The sequence below is a fragment of the Dothidotthia symphoricarpi genome (genome assembly GCF_010015815.1).
Source record: "Dothidotthia symphoricarpi CBS 119687 unplaced genomic scaffold P153scaffold_26, whole genome shotgun sequence".
Lineage (NCBI taxonomy): Eukaryota > Fungi > Ascomycota > Dothideomycetes > Pleosporales > Dothidotthiaceae > Dothidotthia > Dothidotthia symphoricarpi.
Window position 1 is genome coordinate 340302 of NW_022985033.1, and position 16953 is coordinate 357254.

At 51.4% G+C, this 16953-nt stretch overlaps 9 protein-coding genes across 9 annotated transcripts in view; 5 read left to right on the forward strand and 4 right to left on the reverse strand.

Moving 5' to 3' along the window:
* Window positions 1–466, forward strand: part of P153DRAFT_146907 (uncharacterized protein) — a 2860-nt gene extending 2394 nt beyond the window's left edge. Inside the window, exon 2 of the mRNA XM_033662155.1 lies at window positions 15–466. Coding sequence (XP_033518201.1) covers window positions 15–20 — 6 coding nt within the window. The 3' untranslated portion in view covers window positions 21–466. The remainder of the gene's footprint in view (window positions 1–14) is intronic.
* Window positions 467–583: 117 nt separating this feature from the next.
* P153DRAFT_146953 (uncharacterized protein) lies at window positions 584–1967 on the forward strand. The gene is made up of 2 exons (XM_033662156.1): window positions 584–765; window positions 829–1967. Exon 2 carries the CDS (start codon window positions 984–986, stop codon window positions 1623–1625), a length of 642 nt encoding a protein of 213 aa, XP_033518202.1. The 5' UTR covers window positions 584–765; window positions 829–983; the 3' UTR covers window positions 1626–1967.
* A 122-nt stretch (window positions 1968–2089) lies between these two features.
* P153DRAFT_361776 (uncharacterized protein) lies at window positions 2090–4947 on the forward strand (the record flags this gene model as incomplete). Its single annotated transcript, XM_033667016.1, has 3 exons — window positions 2090–2118; window positions 2171–3424; window positions 3843–4947. 3 exons carry the CDS (start codon window positions 2090–2092, stop codon window positions 4945–4947), a joined length of 2388 nt encoding a protein of 795 aa, XP_033518203.1.
* Window positions 4948–5770: 823 nt separating this feature from the next.
* Window positions 5771–7764, reverse strand: P153DRAFT_371470 (uncharacterized protein; the record flags this gene model as incomplete). The annotated part of the gene is made up of 2 exons (XM_033669269.1): window positions 6858–7764; window positions 5771–6798 (listed from the first exon to the last, which is right to left on the reverse strand). Coding segments are annotated over exons 1-2 (1498 nt in total), but the record flags the coding sequence as incomplete, so codon positions are not given.
* Window positions 7765–9767: 2003 nt separating this feature from the next.
* P153DRAFT_401708 (uncharacterized protein) lies at window positions 9768–10969 on the forward strand (the record flags this gene model as incomplete). The annotated part of the gene is made up of 2 exons (XM_033671932.1): window positions 9768–10413; window positions 10472–10969. Exons 1-2 carry the CDS (start codon window positions 10012–10014, stop codon window positions 10967–10969), a joined length of 900 nt encoding a protein of 299 aa, XP_033518205.1. The 5' UTR covers window positions 9768–10011.
* A 457-nt stretch (window positions 10970–11426) lies between these two features.
* On the forward strand, window positions 11427–12114 carry P153DRAFT_435739 (uncharacterized protein; the record flags this gene model as incomplete). Its single annotated transcript, XM_033673168.1, has 4 exons — window positions 11427–11533; window positions 11651–11684; window positions 11716–11767; window positions 11953–12114. Exons 1-4 carry the CDS (start codon window positions 11449–11451, stop codon window positions 12112–12114), a joined length of 333 nt encoding a protein of 110 aa, XP_033518206.1. The 5' UTR covers window positions 11427–11448.
* A 576-nt stretch (window positions 12115–12690) lies between these two features.
* P153DRAFT_371471 (uncharacterized protein) lies at window positions 12691–13969 on the reverse strand. The gene is made up of 2 exons (XM_033669270.1): window positions 13643–13969; window positions 12691–13592 (listed from the first exon to the last, which is right to left on the reverse strand). The coding sequence occupies exon 2, from the start codon at window positions 13493–13495 to the stop codon at window positions 13025–13027; it is 471 nt and encodes a 156-aa protein (XP_033518207.1). The 5' UTR covers window positions 13496–13592; window positions 13643–13969; the 3' UTR covers window positions 12691–13024.
* A 537-nt stretch (window positions 13970–14506) lies between these two features.
* Window positions 14507–15594, reverse strand: P153DRAFT_391241 (uncharacterized protein; the record flags this gene model as incomplete). Its single annotated transcript, XM_033671031.1, has 3 exons — window positions 14507–14831; window positions 14891–14985; window positions 15049–15594. 3 exons carry the CDS (start codon window positions 15592–15594, stop codon window positions 14507–14509), a joined length of 966 nt encoding a protein of 321 aa, XP_033518208.1.
* A 706-nt stretch (window positions 15595–16300) lies between these two features.
* Window positions 16301–16877, reverse strand: P153DRAFT_391242 (uncharacterized protein; the record flags this gene model as incomplete). The annotated part of the gene is made up of 2 exons (XM_033671032.1): window positions 16301–16417; window positions 16485–16877. 2 exons carry the CDS (start codon window positions 16875–16877, stop codon window positions 16301–16303), a joined length of 510 nt encoding a protein of 169 aa, XP_033518209.1.
* Between the last annotated feature and the right edge of the window lie 76 nt (window positions 16878–16953).

Consider the following 16953-nt stretch of genomic DNA (forward strand, 5'->3'; position numbering starts at 1 on the left):
GAGGACGGTGAGACGATTGAGGACGGTGAGACGATTGAGGACGAAGAGCCGATGGGAGCGGTTGACATGTAGATTGGTGAGTCTGATGAAGTGGTATGTAGATGAAGAGCTGACGGTACGACAGGATTGACACTGAGATGAGTCCTCATGCTCATTGGAGAGACTTGATATGGGTGGACCTGGATCGGCTGAGCAGTCAGCCATGGTTCAAACGTGTGGGATGGTAGAGAGGATATTGATGTTCAGATTGGGGGCGACCATTTGTTCATGAATTGGCTGAATGTATTAGAAACATAGAGCGATGAGGCAATGGAGTTGGAATAGATAGTGGTAGTGAATCGAGTTTTTATCGCGTGCTTACAAGCAAGTTCAGCTGTTGTTTCAAATCCAAGCACTTCAAATCATGACCTCACTATAGGTAAGCTCAGATCACAGCGGTCGCGAATAGCCATGTGGCAATGAATGCGTGTGGCCATGTGGGTGTGAAGGTGGCGTGAGTGGGGATAGGGGGATGCCAAGCATTTAGGCGTTTTAGCGCGTTAAAGGCTGGCGCAGCTTGACGCGCGACTTGATCAACACGGCGACGCATTCTTCTCCACACACGCCGACATATCCCTCGTTCAACACAAGCTGACCTATCCATCTTCTAACAAATAATCATGGCCAAGGCACCTGTCATTATGCCGTTGACAAGGTCATGCACCGCCTGCGGATAAGGTGGTACCTTCCGGGCTGCATGCATGTCTGAGCAAGGTAGCACACACAGTACGCACTCACAATACGCACCCACCCGAGCGCTGCGACAAGAGCATGCTGATGGCCTTGCAGTGTAAATTAAGGCACAAACATGACCTTCTCACCGACTTTACTTCGACGCCTTCGCCATCCCATCTGCCACGTCCGCTCTGTTGCCTTTCCTACCTGCTTCATTGCCTTCCATACTCGCTCCTTCCTCTGTCGCCTTCCCTACCACCGTCTTGGACATGGCGCCTCCACTGCCTGCCCCTCGTTGCCGTGGCATCACCCAACGCAACCTCCAGTGCCGCAACCCCGCCAAATACCCCGCCGCCGACGGCGACGCAGCCCTGCTCAACCGCTGCCAGCTGCACATCCATCAGACTATCGACTTCAACAGCCTCGTTGCCGCCGACTTGGATGAGGTCCTCTCCACCCTCGCCAACGTCGCGCTTGGCAATGCCGACGACATTGAAGCCCTGGCTCAGCAGGCCAACTTGACCAACACCGAGGTGGGCAAGGCGCGCCGGGAACACCACGTCATGGAGAAGAAGCTGCTCAGCATGGACGGCGACACGCACAAGGACAAGGCTGTGGTTCCTGACGATGCACCGCCGGCATCGTCGGACACGGAACATGTGCAGCCGAAGAAGGATGGCAAGGGCAGGAACTTGGCTGCCGCGTTTGGCATGCAAGGCATGGTGAGGAACGGTCCTCCAGCTCCCACTGGACCCACTCTGATCTCCGGCGTGCCTCCCTCTGCTGCCCCCGACACAACCAAGCATGCTCCGACCAAGTCCACCACCATCAAGAGCGCTCCACGCCGGGTCTTGCCAGCTCGTGGTACAAAGATGAAGGCGCCCCTTGAGCAGACTTCCGACATGGATTGATGGGTGGAAACTCGATGGGTGGATGAGATCTCCCTCTCCACAGCAGTGCTAGGTTCCGATCCTGACAGCTAGCCATCAAACACATTCTGTCAATCATGTGCCCCTTGACGCGTGTGTGATGACCGTGAACAGCTCAACTCAAACAGGAACATCTTCATCGCCATATGTGCCATCCAACGAGGAAAACCTCTCGAAAACCCTCGCCGCTCCTTGAAAGTTCAGTGTTGCTCTCTATTTCGCTCGACTGTTGCACGGCGTATCGCTTGGCTCGGTGCACCCATCTTCACTCGCCTCTTCGAGACGGTTCGGCGAGCGTCTCGGTCATGCAGAGTGGGTGTTTGTATTTGCTTCCATGGCTATTTCAGCACGCCCACTCTCTCCAAGAGTATCATCACAACATCCTCCGACTTCAACTTCAACTTCACGCCACACGACTCGCTGCTGCCCTCATCTCGCCCACTGACATGGCGACCAACAGACCCAGAGACCGCGGGTAAGCTCTCCCCTCCCAAACCATGACCCCATGCTAATCCATGTCGGCCCAGCCACGGGCTACACACTAAAGACAGCGTCAGAGCCCCGGTCGTTCACCAGACAATCTACCAGAAGTTCTATCACAACTACAAGATCAATATCGGCTTGTTTCATGGCATAACGCGTTGGGATGTCTTCTTCTGGTTTGTTGCTCCAATTACTGTCGTCTTGACAGCCTCCCTTCTCACGTTTATCCTGCTCTCATCATCCCTCTGTGCCGATATGAAGTTGCGATGGTGGCCGAGGGACCATGCCATGATAAAGGACTACGGCTCTTTTCCTACCATCGAACAGGCTAACATTGTGCTCGCTGACATGCAACTCGTCGAGACCGAGCTGTGTATGATCTGGACTATAAACAATGAGCAGTTGGAAATACTCAAAAACACAAACTGGACCGTTCCCAATCCGCGGGCAATCCCTCCCATCGAGATCCTAACACCCACGCCCGGTGCTCTCGACGAGCTACGAGACCGCAAGCTAGCCATCAACGACATGCTGGATACGTACTGCGACTCCCGCGAGAACCATTTCCTCCAACCCGTCCGAACCGGCGGCCAACGCTTCTTCCACCGCCTCGCGCTCCTCAAGCCCAGCATCACCCACACCCTCAACATGGCCCACATCCGCTCTCGGCTCCTCTTCTGGATCTCGCCCTCGCCCGACGAACAAGCCCAGAACGCGAGCTGCAAGCTCTGGACCGAAACGACGCGTGAATCCCTCCGCGCAAGCGACGCCGTCATCGCCACCCACCAGTCCGCCACCCACCTCCAGAACCTCATCCGCCTCGACATGGCCACGCACACAAACGTCTTCCACCGAGCCGAATACCACAACACCAGGGACATGAACTCATCGGCACCGTCAACCCTCCGCGACCTCTCCCACGACCGCTCCCGCGCAGCCATAACCAGCATGGCCCGGCTGCAGACCAAGCAGCACGACAAAATCTCCAGCATCCTGCACTCGCTGCGCCGCCTCTTCGACCGCTGGTGGTTCGTCGCCTGGGCCGCAGGCGTGCAGCTCGAGGGCCGTGAGTGTGCGTCGTTCCGCGTCTTCAAGGGGACGTGGGAGTGGCTGGACCAGAAGTTCTATGCTGATGAGGCGGTGGGGGGTGGCAGTGGGTTGGAGCGTGGGCCGTTGAGGAGGCTGGTTAGTGTGTTTGGGAGTGATTTTGCGCAGAGCAAGGTCGTGGACATGGCGTTTGAGGGGATGGATGCTGAAGGGTGGGTTAGTGGGGGTGAGTCGAAGAAGGATGCTGATGAGTGAGTGAGTGGTAGGGTAGGTCAAGCAAGGATGTCGATGAGTGAGTGGATGGAGTGATGGATGGAGGGTGAGCGGAATGGGCATGTGGCAATTCATGGAACTTGGCCGTTTTTCCTGGTTCTTTTCATAGTCTATAGACGGCGTTTGGGAAGTTTGGTTTATCTAGCATCGATCGAATCCATCTGATCAGTCAGTATTGTTTGGTTTGGAGTGTGCTGCACACTCGATGTTGCCCATGATCGAAATACCTGCTCACTTGATGTACTCTTTTCTTACTGATATCTATAGCATGAACACTCGAGCGATTATAGAAGTAGCTTTTTGCTTCTAGAACCTTCTACGGTCACGACTCACACGCATCTTCTTCACACAAAATACTTCACCCAACTGTCTTGCCGACGCCTAAGACAAACACAGCCCCGTCCAACCCTTCACACACAATGGGCGGAGATGTAGAAACACCGCGTTCCATCCACATCTGAAACAGTCTCATCGTGTATCTCATGTCGCACAACAGCTCACTGACTGCATCGTCCACTCCGAACACACGATATACACCTCATACCGTCGCCCTCTCCCCCTCGACTTTCAACCATTGTCACTCACAAACTTTCCTCAAAACCATCACCACCACCATTATCACCAATTTTTCCATCCTCTCACTCACGCCTCCACAACCTCCATGCCCGACCCCGTCCTCCCCGAAAGCCCCTTCCGCTACTCCTGCCCAGCCTGTTCAAGAAAGTACAAGCAGCGAAACCCCTACTACGCGCACGTCATGCTGAACGACTGCGGCCTGACCACGAGCCGACAACGAAACCAAGCGAGGCACGCCATGGAAGGAGGCGGTGAGTATCAAGCGGAGGCTATACAGCAGGACACGGACATGGACACAGACACAGACATAGATACAGCCGCTACAGACAGCGATACATTGGAAGATGCTGAGGAAGATGCTGAGGAAGATGCCGAGGAAGATGCTGAGGAAGATGCCGAGGAAGATGCTGAGGAAGAGAAGGACGGGAATGACGAGATAAGCGTTACGCCATCAGCCCGCGGGAAAGAACACACGCGAACCCGCGCGAAGAGTCTAGATGGAAAGACGTCCCTGCGATCATTATCCCCCAAGCGCGACGATGACGATACACCGATTCGGTACCGAGTCCGCAGTCCGCTTCGGAACCGCCACGATGCAACGGATGATGCACATACCGCCCGCCACGACAAGCGCGGGAACCGCCGTCAGCGTCGGCAGCAGGAGATGGAGCGTGGAGAAACGCCGGACGTGGCGGCCCAACACCAACACGACATCATCGCCGCCGCCGCCGCCGCCGCCGCCGCCGAACATCCAGACACAGCAGTACAAAGCTCACTACCTACTTCTTCGGATGGAGCAGTGACCCTGTCAAACGCTCCGCTACACACGCTTTGGGTCATGTTAGGCGGGCCGGTTATGAGAGATGGGGAGGGAAGGATTAGGCCGGGGTTGACGTGGCCGCGGGAGGGGGGGGAGGGAGCGTGAGGGGAGGGGATGCTGTGTGTGTGGGATGTATGGAGTATTATAGATTGGGGTGTGGGGTTTCCGTTTCCTTTTCCATTTTGTTTGGTGGTAGATGTGTTGACGAGGCATGAAAGGGGACACAACGTTATTAAATTAATTGTGTAGAGCGCGTGAAGCTGATTTTCATTTTTTACTGCTGATAATTGCGATGAAATGGTAGCAACTCAATGTGACGAGCTACACATCTTGCTGAATTAGGACATCATTTTTTGTATGGCGCTTAGTTGCTCAGCTTTGTCCAATCTGTGAAGACGAATTTCAGCATGATGACATGAAGAATGGGTCGTTCTGGGACAGGATACAATGTATGTGGAGATGGAGCTTCAATGATTTGGTAAAAAGAAACAAGCCTAGTCAAGTGAAGTTCTGGGCACGAGTCATCCGGACGTTTTGTAGGCGTGTATATCCATAAGAAGACGAATACATATTGATGCAAAGCGAGGTTTGAGTTTGTGACGGAGACGAGAAGGAGCTGAGTTCATGCTCGGGCGTGTGTGTACAAATACTGGTTGGTCAATGTGTGAGAATATGCTCAGTGAGAAGATAGAAGGCGAACGTGTTGTCGTGCGGCACTAACAGTTAAGGAGCGTGGCATTGTATCAATGCAAGTACTTTGGAGACAGCAGTATGGGTAAGTAAAGATGGAAAGAGGAACAAAAGAAATCGTATTTCAAAATCTATGCTAGTCATCGATAATCCCATCTATATGTTGCAATGTTGTACCCAAACTCCCCATGCCCATGCCCATGCCCATATCCTTGCCCATGCCCATACCCGTGCCCATGCCCATATTCATTTCAAATCATAATCCCAAGATTCATCCCAAGCTCCGCAAACTCATACTCATCTCAACTCACCCATATCATTATGTCAAATCCAACGAGTCAACCTTCAAGTCGAACAAGTCGAGCCACACCTTGTCCACCCCTCTCAACACCTTCCAGCGCTGCACCCTCAGATAATCCCTCTCTTCTAAGTCCATGCAGCCATCGACATGGAAAAAGTCGGACAAAGTCATGCGACCCAAAAGAACCTCGTTACGTTGATCAGCGCAGGCCATGGCTTTTCTGGCTGGGTACGGAGATCTGTATCCTGCCTTGCCGTGAGCGCGGAGTCGGGCGAGGAAGCGTACGTAGAGGAAGTTGGAGAGCATGTTAGATGGCGAGAGTGATGTTGGAGGTGGGACATCCCATGCTGCATCGTCGAACCAGATGGCGTGCATCCCTAGCGGCGGGAGACGGTCATCGCGCCAGGTCCGGGTGGAGAAGTCAAAGATGAAGGTAAAGGGCGCCAGAGCCGCACTGATGGTGCACGGGCACCAGTCTGTAGCCTCGACCTCATCGAGCGTGGACGGGAGACGCGGCCAGAAGTTGGCGGGGACGAACAAATGCCATGCCGCCTTGTGCAATGCCTCCTGCAGGCTACACACGTTGCAGTCCTGGAAACTCCTTCTCGCGTTGGGCGTATGCTTCGTCTGGACAGTGGCTTTCCAGATGGGACTGGTGTGCAGCGGGACAAGGTCGACCTTGACGTTGTCCATGATAAACTTGGGGTATGATTTGCCAAGCTGCAGCTTCCCGTGGCTGTCGAGCAGCAGCGTGTGGATGTCTGTGGTGTTTGCCTCGTCGAGCTGTGTGTGACGCCTCCATTTTCGCGGTCCGTAGCAGACGAGCTGCTTCTTGTATGCCGAGTTGACGTTGCGGCCATTAACGGTGAGGCTGTCGAGGGATGGCGAGAGGATGGGGACGTTGAGGGCGGCGGCGTATTGTGGATAGTACAGGAATGTGGGCGGGCAGGCTGGCGCAAAGTCGTCTGGAGCAGTCAGCACAGTCACGGGTTCTGATAGTCAGGGCGGGCGAGGGAGTAGGTACCGTAGAAGCGTGGCGTATAGGATTGGAAGTGGAGGTATTGTGAACAGCCATATCCAACGATAGCCGCAAAGCCAATGAGCATGGCCATGCTGTGGGCGAAGAAGCGCAGCCAAGATGCCGTCACGGTCAGCGTGTCGAGTATTTGGCGCCAGACCCACGCAGCAACAGCCAGCAGTGTATGCACTCCGTCACGCTCAACCCAGATAGCCGCGTTGCCCAGCAGGTGAAAGAGCCGCTGTCGGCTTCGTTCAAGCGCATGTCTCATCGAGTCGAGCGAGTCGAGCGCGGCGTGTCGCGTCCAGTCGACGATATCGTCGTGCGTGTCGCGGATGCCGTACCAGACATGCTCAGCCAACATGCCCGCCACCGCGGTGACAACATTGCCCAGCGTCACGGGCTCGTCTGGCGGGATGACCCCGACTTCTTCTATCGCAGGCGGTGGAGGCGGCACGAGGGCTGGCAGCGGTGCATCGCGTCGACGGCCAGAGCGTGGGGGGAGGTCAGGCGGCGCAGACCCATAGCGACGGGAGCGACGCGTGTGCCGGAGGGAGTCCATAGCATCCCAGGGCGCAGAGTAACACACTGAGAAGGGACGAGGCAGATGGGGACGAGACTGGGGAAAGCCATGTCGCCTGGAGGTAGTTATAGTTATCAACACACAAACATGTAGCAAGCAAACAAAGACCAAGTCGTCGCCGGCACCTGTATGCTGCACACTTCAGACGGGCGTGGCCCCTGCGACATGATGGACAAAGAGAATAACATAACGCTGCACGCCGGATGCGGTGTTGCTCAGTGAGCAATCAGATAACAATACACGTGGTTGTGAGTATTCTGATGATGGAACGGCTGGAGAGGCTGAGATGTTGGGATGGAGTCGTTGCCGGATAAGAGCAGCAGAGCAGGTGGCGGGTGTGAGGAAGACGAGCAAGGTGTGGCGGATGGGGATTTCCCGTTGCGCCAAGCGGGCCGCATCGCGCTATTGATAGCGCATTTCGGTTATGCTTAAGCATGATGTTCTGGGTGCCGCCATGTATGGAAACATAGATGAGGGAGACGTCGTCAACAAAACGGTATGCATCTTTGAATTTGAGTCGTTCTTCTGTCCAAACCCTTGTCCGCTTACCGAACTACCGGAGTGATTTCCTTGCGTACTTCGCAGCGCCTCCTCCTAAACCAACCAAATGCCTAGCATAATCAGTTGACTATCACACATATCATTGCATAGCATGCTACCCTTTGTAAACCGTAGTTATTTGCCCACATCAATAATCTTATAAGTCGCGCCAGGCTGCTATTTTCGAGCCTCAGCGGCTCCCGAGGAACCCTCCACAATTGGATCGCTGGTGAGAACATCCAACACGCTCACACGTAAACATCCAGTGCAAAGAACAAAGGACCAAGGCTTGCAATCTAGGGTTGGCAAGGTTGCACTGTCGGTTGTTCACAGCCGATGTGATTGTTTGACGTTCTCACAAGAATACACAACACTTGTCACTTCAGAACCCAAGCTGGGCAACCCATAGCTCGTGATAACGTTCATCTTCTCCGCAGCTTGTTTGGATGGGAAACTCTTCCTGGAGAGATCCTGCACCGGTCCTCGTTGTACATCTCACGCTCGCGCGTGGTCGACCGAAGATTCTCGTCTCTGAGTATACACGACTGTCCATTACCTTGTTCTGCGAGAGGCTCTGCAACTGAAATTTAATAGAATAATTTGTCACATCACATATAAGCATGCCAGACCGCTGCTGCCGAACATTTTATGTGTTGAGATGTAAGGCAAGCAAACCTAACTGAAACATGTCACTATGTTGTAGAGAAGTCTCGACGCGGCGAGGTTTCTAAGACAGTATAACCTTAACCATGCTGATACTTTTACTGAGGGAGACGGTTAATACCAAAGTATATGTGTGCAGGATGAAGTAGTTTAGCCAATGGACCGCTACAATCGCTGAATTTGTTGCTGAGTCGAAGCACTTCCATCCTTCCAGGGCGAGAACGAGCTCAGTACTAGGTAGGAGTAGATGATTTAAGAGGCGCTGCAGACCACTGCCGGTTCCAAATTTCCCTTCAACGGTGGTAAATAGGATGGGAAACTAGAGAAGGCTCCTTGGTGGCCACTATTATCAATTATTCCGTCTTATGGAACCAAGAAGGACTCCGTCCTGCAATACCGTGAGTACCTTTCGCACCAGCTTTGACTACGTCTTGGTATAATAAAGTAGAAGCACTCCGTGTGTATACGTTTTGGCCTTCCTAGTTAGTTAGTTCGCCAGATCAATCGGTCTCAGATCTTCGTTTAGAAGTTCATGTTGGTCGAATTTCCAAGGCAAATAACCAAGAGCAGTAAGTAGACATTGTCGTTGGCAAATGGATGTTTATTCACACTTCTATTCTCGCTCTTTGATTCTGTACTTGAAATCATACCTGCTTCTAAATATAATCATGCAAAACTTCACAACAGCAGAACTGATATAGCACAAGAGCTTTCCTGATCGCAATGGAACTTGCTTCCATCGTCGCCAGCGGATCTTTCGCAACTCGTTCGGCAGTTTATGTATAATCTTGCCACGACTACTCAATCGTTGGGTATATTCTGATTGATATTCTAGTTGTACATAATACATATGGGTCTGTAGCACTTCTTCATTGTTGGCATTGGTTGACGAGAGACAGATCGATCGCTATGCGGGTAAAAGTGCAGCAAGAAGCATGCAGAGAATACTCACTCGTTTATGTATGCACCAAGTCCTTGAGAATGCCTATCCCAACCTTGGCAGGCCCAGTAATCGTCTTCCGTCAGCGACCTCTTTGCTGTTGTACCTCCTCTGGTGGCCTGGAAGTTGGTTTAGATTCATTTAATTCAAACTTCAAGGTATCAGGTTTAATCAACTATTGCAGTTCCATCCGTGATGCTCCATGATCCGCGACATCCAACCAAGTATCTTGATAAACTGTATGACGAAGATCACGAAGCTCATGACCAAGCTTCCACGCACGATACTTACTTGACCAGCATTCACCACACTGCTGGAGATACCAGGAAGGCGAGGAGAAATATCACCGCAGCAACCTCACCTTTGGAGACGGCAAGACTGCGTTCTTGCATCAGTGACCGCCGTCGCTCACATCACGTTCGTAAACCCGAATAATGCTCTCTCATGTCGTAACTGCATCATACCAGGAAAAGTCGACTTCACCTCATCTTCAGCAAAAAGCTCCGTCGCCTCACCGCTCAAGGATGAGTCGCTTTCACCTCATCGTCATGCCTAAACCGGTTCGCAACCCCACAGCCCTGCAACCCGACGTCGCTGCACTCATTGACCTCACCTTCACCAACAGCTCCACAAGCCAAACCTTACCCGCCGACCCGACACTCAAAAACCCAGATCGCAGCCCACCGCCAGCAGTTCACAGCGGCCGCACTCAACTTACCAATTCAACAGCGTCACGCATTGAACAACTGCTCTCACACTCACCCTCACTGAACAGCTCCGCAGCTCGCCCTCGTAACGCGCAGCACCTAGCAGCCCGCACCTCGCACCCACCAACCGTTCCACGCTTGCGCTGCAAACATGGCATCCAACACCACAATTCACAGTCGCGACCAGCTACAAATCATCGAATTTTACCCCCGCACCGCCACCATCGGCGCCCAATATTTCGTTGTGTGCCGCACCGCCGACCAAGATCATCCCGAACGCTTTGTCCAATTCCTGCCCGCAGGAACCGTCCGAATCGATCTTATAGCCATCTGGCTCGCGGAACAGAAAGCAGCCGAACGACGCGCGCGTGACGCAGCGGAAAACCGGGTGAAGCGCGCACCGTACTGCGCAGTCTGTCGCGAGAAGGTGGATGTGGTCGAGGACAACGTTGTGGTTGCTTGTTGCGGTATGTATCGATGCTTGGGAGCTGCAAGGACGAGCAGGGTTGACGTAAAGCAGATTCGGCGCTCTGCACCACATGCTCTGGCTTCTATAGGAAAGACGTTGCGCGTGGACTCCAAGCACAACCGTGTTCATGGTGCGGCTGAGTTGGGGGGGAACCATGGACGAGTCTGGGGAGTCTGGGCGAAGCTGGGAAAGCAATGCGGGCATCATGGACGCTGATTGGTCGGGTTCACGGAACTTTAGGTTCGCGCACCCTGCACGAGCACGAGCACGAGCATGCATAACATGAGATGCAGGAGCCATTGCATGAGCAGTAGCTGATGCGGCTGATGGAATTTGCGAAAACAGCGGCGATTAGTCAATCACCTTGAGGACTACATTAGGAAATAAACATGCGTGCTTCCCCACAAGTATAACAGTTGTTGCCGTCATTGATTTGAGTGTCTGAGTTGTAATGCAGGATTTCTCATTGTATTTGTCCTGCAGGATTTTGCAAGCGAGGAAAATAAGGGATGCGACGGCCAAAACTTAAACTGTTTTGGTCTACCTCTAGAAGTAGGAGTTAAAGATGGAGATCTCTGGAGCAGGGTTCGAAGCAAGCGCTAAGCCTAACTCAGATTAGCTGTCATGAGCTGTCATGAGCTGTCGTGGCAATGGTGTAACTGCAACGGGTACTGCCTGTGCTCATAAGTGTCATCATGGCTAGGCTTGCTGACTTCACTGCCTTTCTTTCTTCTATTCAGGCTGAACTTTGTGCGGGCTCGAAACGCTTGTGGTTCTCAGGTACTATCCATCTTATCATATACTGGTTATGGTTCCGATCCTAACAAGTACAGACTTAACAAAATCTTTTCTTCTCTATGTAGCGGCAAATCAAAGTTAATCTCAACCTTTTCCCAGCGAGCGCGATCACAATGGGCAATTGGGGTATAACGTGAATGAGGGCTTGCGGTAATATTACGTAGATCTATGAATATCGAGAAATGGGTGTCGAACGCAGAGTTGGTAGCTATTTCTGTGAGTCCCACCATCATGTATTCCGCAGACTCCCTTGATAGCCAGTCTCTACCATGTTCCTTTAACCCGCCATCCTGTCGGCCCCCGTACCCTCAAACTCAGATTCCAACAACAACGGGAACAACACCTGCACGCCCACGTCAATTCTGCATACCTACAGCCCCATATATACCTGCATCTTATAGTGCATCAACCCCTCACTCTCCAGCTCCGTCCAGCTCGGCGCCGAAGTCTCCCAGCGCCTAGCATCGCTAAACGTTACCCTCATCCTCGACAACTTCATCCCATTAGACAGCAACATCGAGTGCACCTTCCTTGCCCAGCTGAACCAGTCCCTAGGAAATTAGACCTACACGCAAGTCAATGTCCGCGTGCAGCCCGTTGTCTCCCATAATGCATTCATGGTCCCCGCCCCCCTCATGATTCCCGACACCTCCATGGCATCTATCCCTACACATTCAAACAGCTTAATTGGACGCGAAGAGGTAGTGCGTTGCCAGCGATAAGAAGACTAGCTATGTGAACCCGACAGCTTGTGTGTGTACTGGAGTTTGAACTCAATATCATCAAAGAGAGCGTTTGTAAAAAAGGGAAAGGAAAGAAATCCGAGAAGTCAATAAAACGAATAATAAAGAAGGCGCCGATTGAACAAGGCGGATTATAAAGAAGTTTAGGAATGTCCCAAGTTCCCGTTTCTCTCTGTTCTGCTCGAACGAGTACAGATTGAATCTATCTATGCCAAAACTATCTACAGTCTTAGCGCCTCACTATCCCACTGGACCGAATATCCATCTTACCCCTCTTAAGCTGCGCCTCATCCCATCTCTCAAGTCCTATACTTTCCATTCCATCCAGTAATTGGAAATGCAAAAGAGTTCTCAATCTATTCTAGTCCCTTCCGTTGCGTTTTATTCTAGCAGGAGGGGGAATTCACCACGTGCAGTAAGAAACGAGGATAGTTATTCACGACTTTCTTCCATTCCCCCGCGTCATGATCTGTTACGTCGTCCCGGAGCGTCCTACCTTAAGTCGCGGCGACATGATGAGAAATCGCAGAAAGCCAGCCGTAGTTTCTTTCTCATTGACCTGAAGGCTGCCATCCGCACCATCGATATTTCCGTCAACTCTCGACAACAAAATCTGTTCAAGGGCGTCTCGACTTGAAGCCAACACTAAGCGCCTCTAGGAGTACATGAAGCGCCTCGTTTTCTTCCCTGCAGCAGCGAACCAAACCAAACCCTCTTGTGACCGTTGGCACTATGAAATAGGCCTGGCGAATGCGACTGTGGCATGAGACGCACCGCTGGATAACTTTATGGCGAACATGTTTAGCATGGTTGTACTGTATGACACTTGCATCGATATTCTCGCCAAAACAACTGCCGTGCGGTACCAGGATTTGAATAGGAATCTTCTAATCAGAAGGGTCTCCGCCATATTCGTCATCGACCGCGAGATGGGGTATATGGTGATATCGAGTTGCTGACAACACGCATCGCAACTTCCAATCCAGCACACGCCGCGTCTCGGTAGCGTGTGACTAGTCACCTCCATGATCACATCGCAGAATTGGTGGACTACCTTCGTGTTATCTACCAGGCGGATTGTCGTGAGCGGGAAAACGGCATCGTGAAGTTGTATCTCGAAATTCTGTGGATTGAGTATGGTGGGAGAAACGCGCCCATACGAAGTGAGCGGGTTCTCAGGCGAGGCAGGAAGCGAGAGCATGGGCGGAAATCTTCACAAGGCCAGCTGAATCGAGCAGCCAGCAGATTCTGTTCAGTGTAGCCAAATGTTTGGTTTCAATAACATCGAAGCATCTTCTCTGAACACTGTCAGCGTCTTCTTCTCCAACTGCACGACAGCAGTACCTACCGCGATCACGGTTAAACAGTTGAGACGTTATCCAACACCATTGTATAGGCCTACAGGTTGCCGACCCTACTCCCCTCTTGTGTCGTCTACGGCCTCGTATCATCGTGCGGCGTGTAAACCCATCGGCAATACGGTCATCACGTCGCGACGAGCTGGTATGTGCCTTCAACATGAACGCGTTCATGGGCGATCCATGTGTCAATACGGTTGATATGGGGCATCGTCGGCGGTCGAGAGGAGGGTGAGGGAACGAGCGGAGAAGCCTTGCGCGACACCAACAGTGCATATTATCAAGCGGTTGACAATACAAAACGTCGTGAACTGGCGTCACAACCTGGCAGGGGTCGAACGTGGAGTGAGTTCTTCTGTGAGTGGTAGGTGTTCATCCACTCGAGCTGTCTTGGCAAGAATTGAGTTGCGCGTGAGTTCATTTGCTCGGTCTTCTGCTGTCAAACACTATTTTCAAGGAAATCATCATGATGGTGACCACAGCAGTGGCTTTCCATGCTTACATTGAAATGACTTTCTATGTGTTAACGCGTAAAGTCACCATCCTGTCGAAGTGAGTTCAACAGATACCTAGGTTAATTACAGCGATAAAGTGGTATATGTTGGGTGTCACCTAGCGGTACATTGCTGAGAGAATAGGGGACTTCGAGGATCATGCCCGAAGAATGGTGCTCGTGTATCTAAAGGGTACAACTCAAGAGCAGGTAGCAATTGATGGCGGTTTGGCAGTGCGACCTGTAATCACGGAGTAGGCAATCAAGCTATATTTTCTATGTCTTTGGAGCGTTTTTGCTTATCTATTTCTTACTTGTCTTTATAGCGTATTCTCTCTTTCTTTTGCAAATGTTCGTTGTATTAGTAAACAGGATTCGGCCAACTCTGCAGAGCAGATGCATCGGGAATCAACTCTATCTTTGAGAGAGACGGGTATCCCCAGTGCATACGCGCCGCATAGAAGATCTCCAAGATTTCTTGGAAGACGGGATTGCTCTCATCCCCTGTGTTGAACATGCGCAGCAACTTGTAGCATGCTGACATATCGTTGCTCTTCTCTGCGCCAGATTCGATGTACTGAACGGTGCACTCTTCGTCCTTTGGCTCTGTAACCAACTTGAAAACTCGGTGCAAGGGCGAGAATTGAATTTTCTGGGCGAAAATTCCCTTGTTACAAGAGATCTTCCTGTAGATTTAACATTAATCAGCAGAACTAGAGACCACGTTCTCAAATCAACACAGTACCGGTACAGAACAAGACCATATCTAGCAGTTTTGTAAAGCTGGTTCAAACAAATCTTCATGGCTTCGTTGGAATTCTCAACGGCCTTGGGAGTTCTCTATAACCATTCTTGATTAACAAACTCGTCTCAAGTAAGTTGAATTGGATATCGGATACGAACATTCTTCCAAAAGATATCACCATTGCGGTTTACCCATATTGGGGCAGATTTCCCCTGGTTTTGCCAGGTACCAACCTCTTCATCTTCCTCCATCTCGAAGGCATATCCTGCAGATGAGTCGATAAGTGTTGTAGACTTGGTTTCCTTGTTGACTTTATGCGCTGCACGATGCGTTTCATAGTTTGTGTAGTTTGCCTTCAGGCCTGATTCCTCGTTCACTGCTATCGTGAACGACGTGCATAGGCCGTTTCCGCCTAACCACAGGTTGTCTGGGATTATCTCATCCCAGACCGGCTTTTCCTTTTCTGGTCCAAAGAAGATTGGCTTCTTGGCCGAAGCCAGTTCTGTGGCTCTTGACCACCACTGGTCCTGGTCGATTCCAGTTCTGACCCGCAGGTCGCAAGTCGTGAAGAAGTCGTCCCAGGGCGTGGAAGATTCGAGGAAGATTCGACCCACGATGTATCGCATCATGACTACGTTGCTATATACCGAATTTTGCCAGACTTCAAGGTACTTCTGGTTTGCGACCTCGAGAGTTGAAGCCATTCTGGCGAAATACTAGAATGGTGCGTTACAGTGCATTCGTCGGACCTCGACAAGCATGACACTACAGAACCACTTTGATTACACCTGCCAATTTGCAATAATTTTAGGCTACAAAGGCAACGGTATACAGATAGTTCTTTCTTGTTCGTCTACGAACACGCGACTTAGGGCGCCGAGAACACAGGCATTTCGAGAAGGGCGCACCATGACAAGTGCAACTGTCAATATTCGTTGCAGCTGTTATCGGAAACATGCTCTTGTTGCGCAATACTTAAAACCCTCATGCTGCAATGCACGAGGATAAGTAATTGTGAAGTATTCCGCTGGTAATGAATCTATGAGGATGCCTTGCAACCAGGGACGGTAAGTCTGCTGATGAGTCTCGCTTTTATAATCATACACATCGTTGCACGGATTCCTTCTATGCATTGCTTCTCGCATCTTTGCACGTATTTCTAGATGCAAAGATCTTCCGCAATCAGAACACACCTCTCTTCGATACCTTATATTCAACGACGACAAATCTCACAACGCATATCTGCACCTGTCTCTACGCGCATCTTGATACGCGTTTCTACAACACTTTCCGTTGTGCATGCCCAAAAAGCATGCCTATATATGTTTCCTAGCGTCTTGCAACGTGTGAATTACGTATCAGTGTATTGTTACTCTCGAACTCATTTCAAACTAGCTACAAATTCATTCTTCAACGCTTAATCGGGCTGCTCTTGGCCGAGGCGAGACCTCTTTTCACCGGAGAACTCCAGAGTAGCTTCGGACAGTACGGCGACGAGTGATGGTACTGATCTGAGTTGACAACATACTGCAAATCAACCAGTGTCAGCCACAGCTTCACGATGTCATAACTGAGGATGAGCCTTTTGACTCACGCTCGGAGCTGCTTCTTTCGCCTCCTTCTTCTCTTCTTCCTTCTTCTCCTCCTCTTTCTTCTCTTCTTCTTCTTCTTCCTCCTCATTCCAACCCTCAGCAAGTGCCATTGTCTCCTGTGCTGATTCCCAGCTCATAGTCTTCATATTGGCAAAGGTATTGTAGCTCATTACAGTCTCCAGGCCAGGGATAGTACGGAGCTTAGCATAGTAAGCTATAGTAATTGCAGGCTTGAAGTCATGCAGGCGGTCTGCGAAATCAGGCTCTACATTGTGAGCCTTTGCAAATTCGACAAGGCCACCTTGTGCTACCCAGCTATGGAACTCTGGCAGCTTCTTGACTCGTTCATCGGCAGGATCTGCGAGCCCGTATATATCCCGAGGAGGAGAGTACATGGCGCGCGCGATTTCGTGTGTATGTGTGTCTGTGTGTGTAAAGTTGAATAGCCAAGATAGACGTTGGGGTTCACAT

Coding starts and splice junctions, on each gene's coding strand:
- P153DRAFT_146953 (XM_033662156.1), top strand. CDS start 984: ATGGCGCCTCCACTGCCTGCCCCTCGTTGCCGTGGCATCACCCAACGC.
- P153DRAFT_371471 (XM_033669270.1), bottom strand. CDS start 13,495: ATGCTCTCGCTTCCTGCCTCGCCTGAGAACCCGCTCACTTCGTATGGG.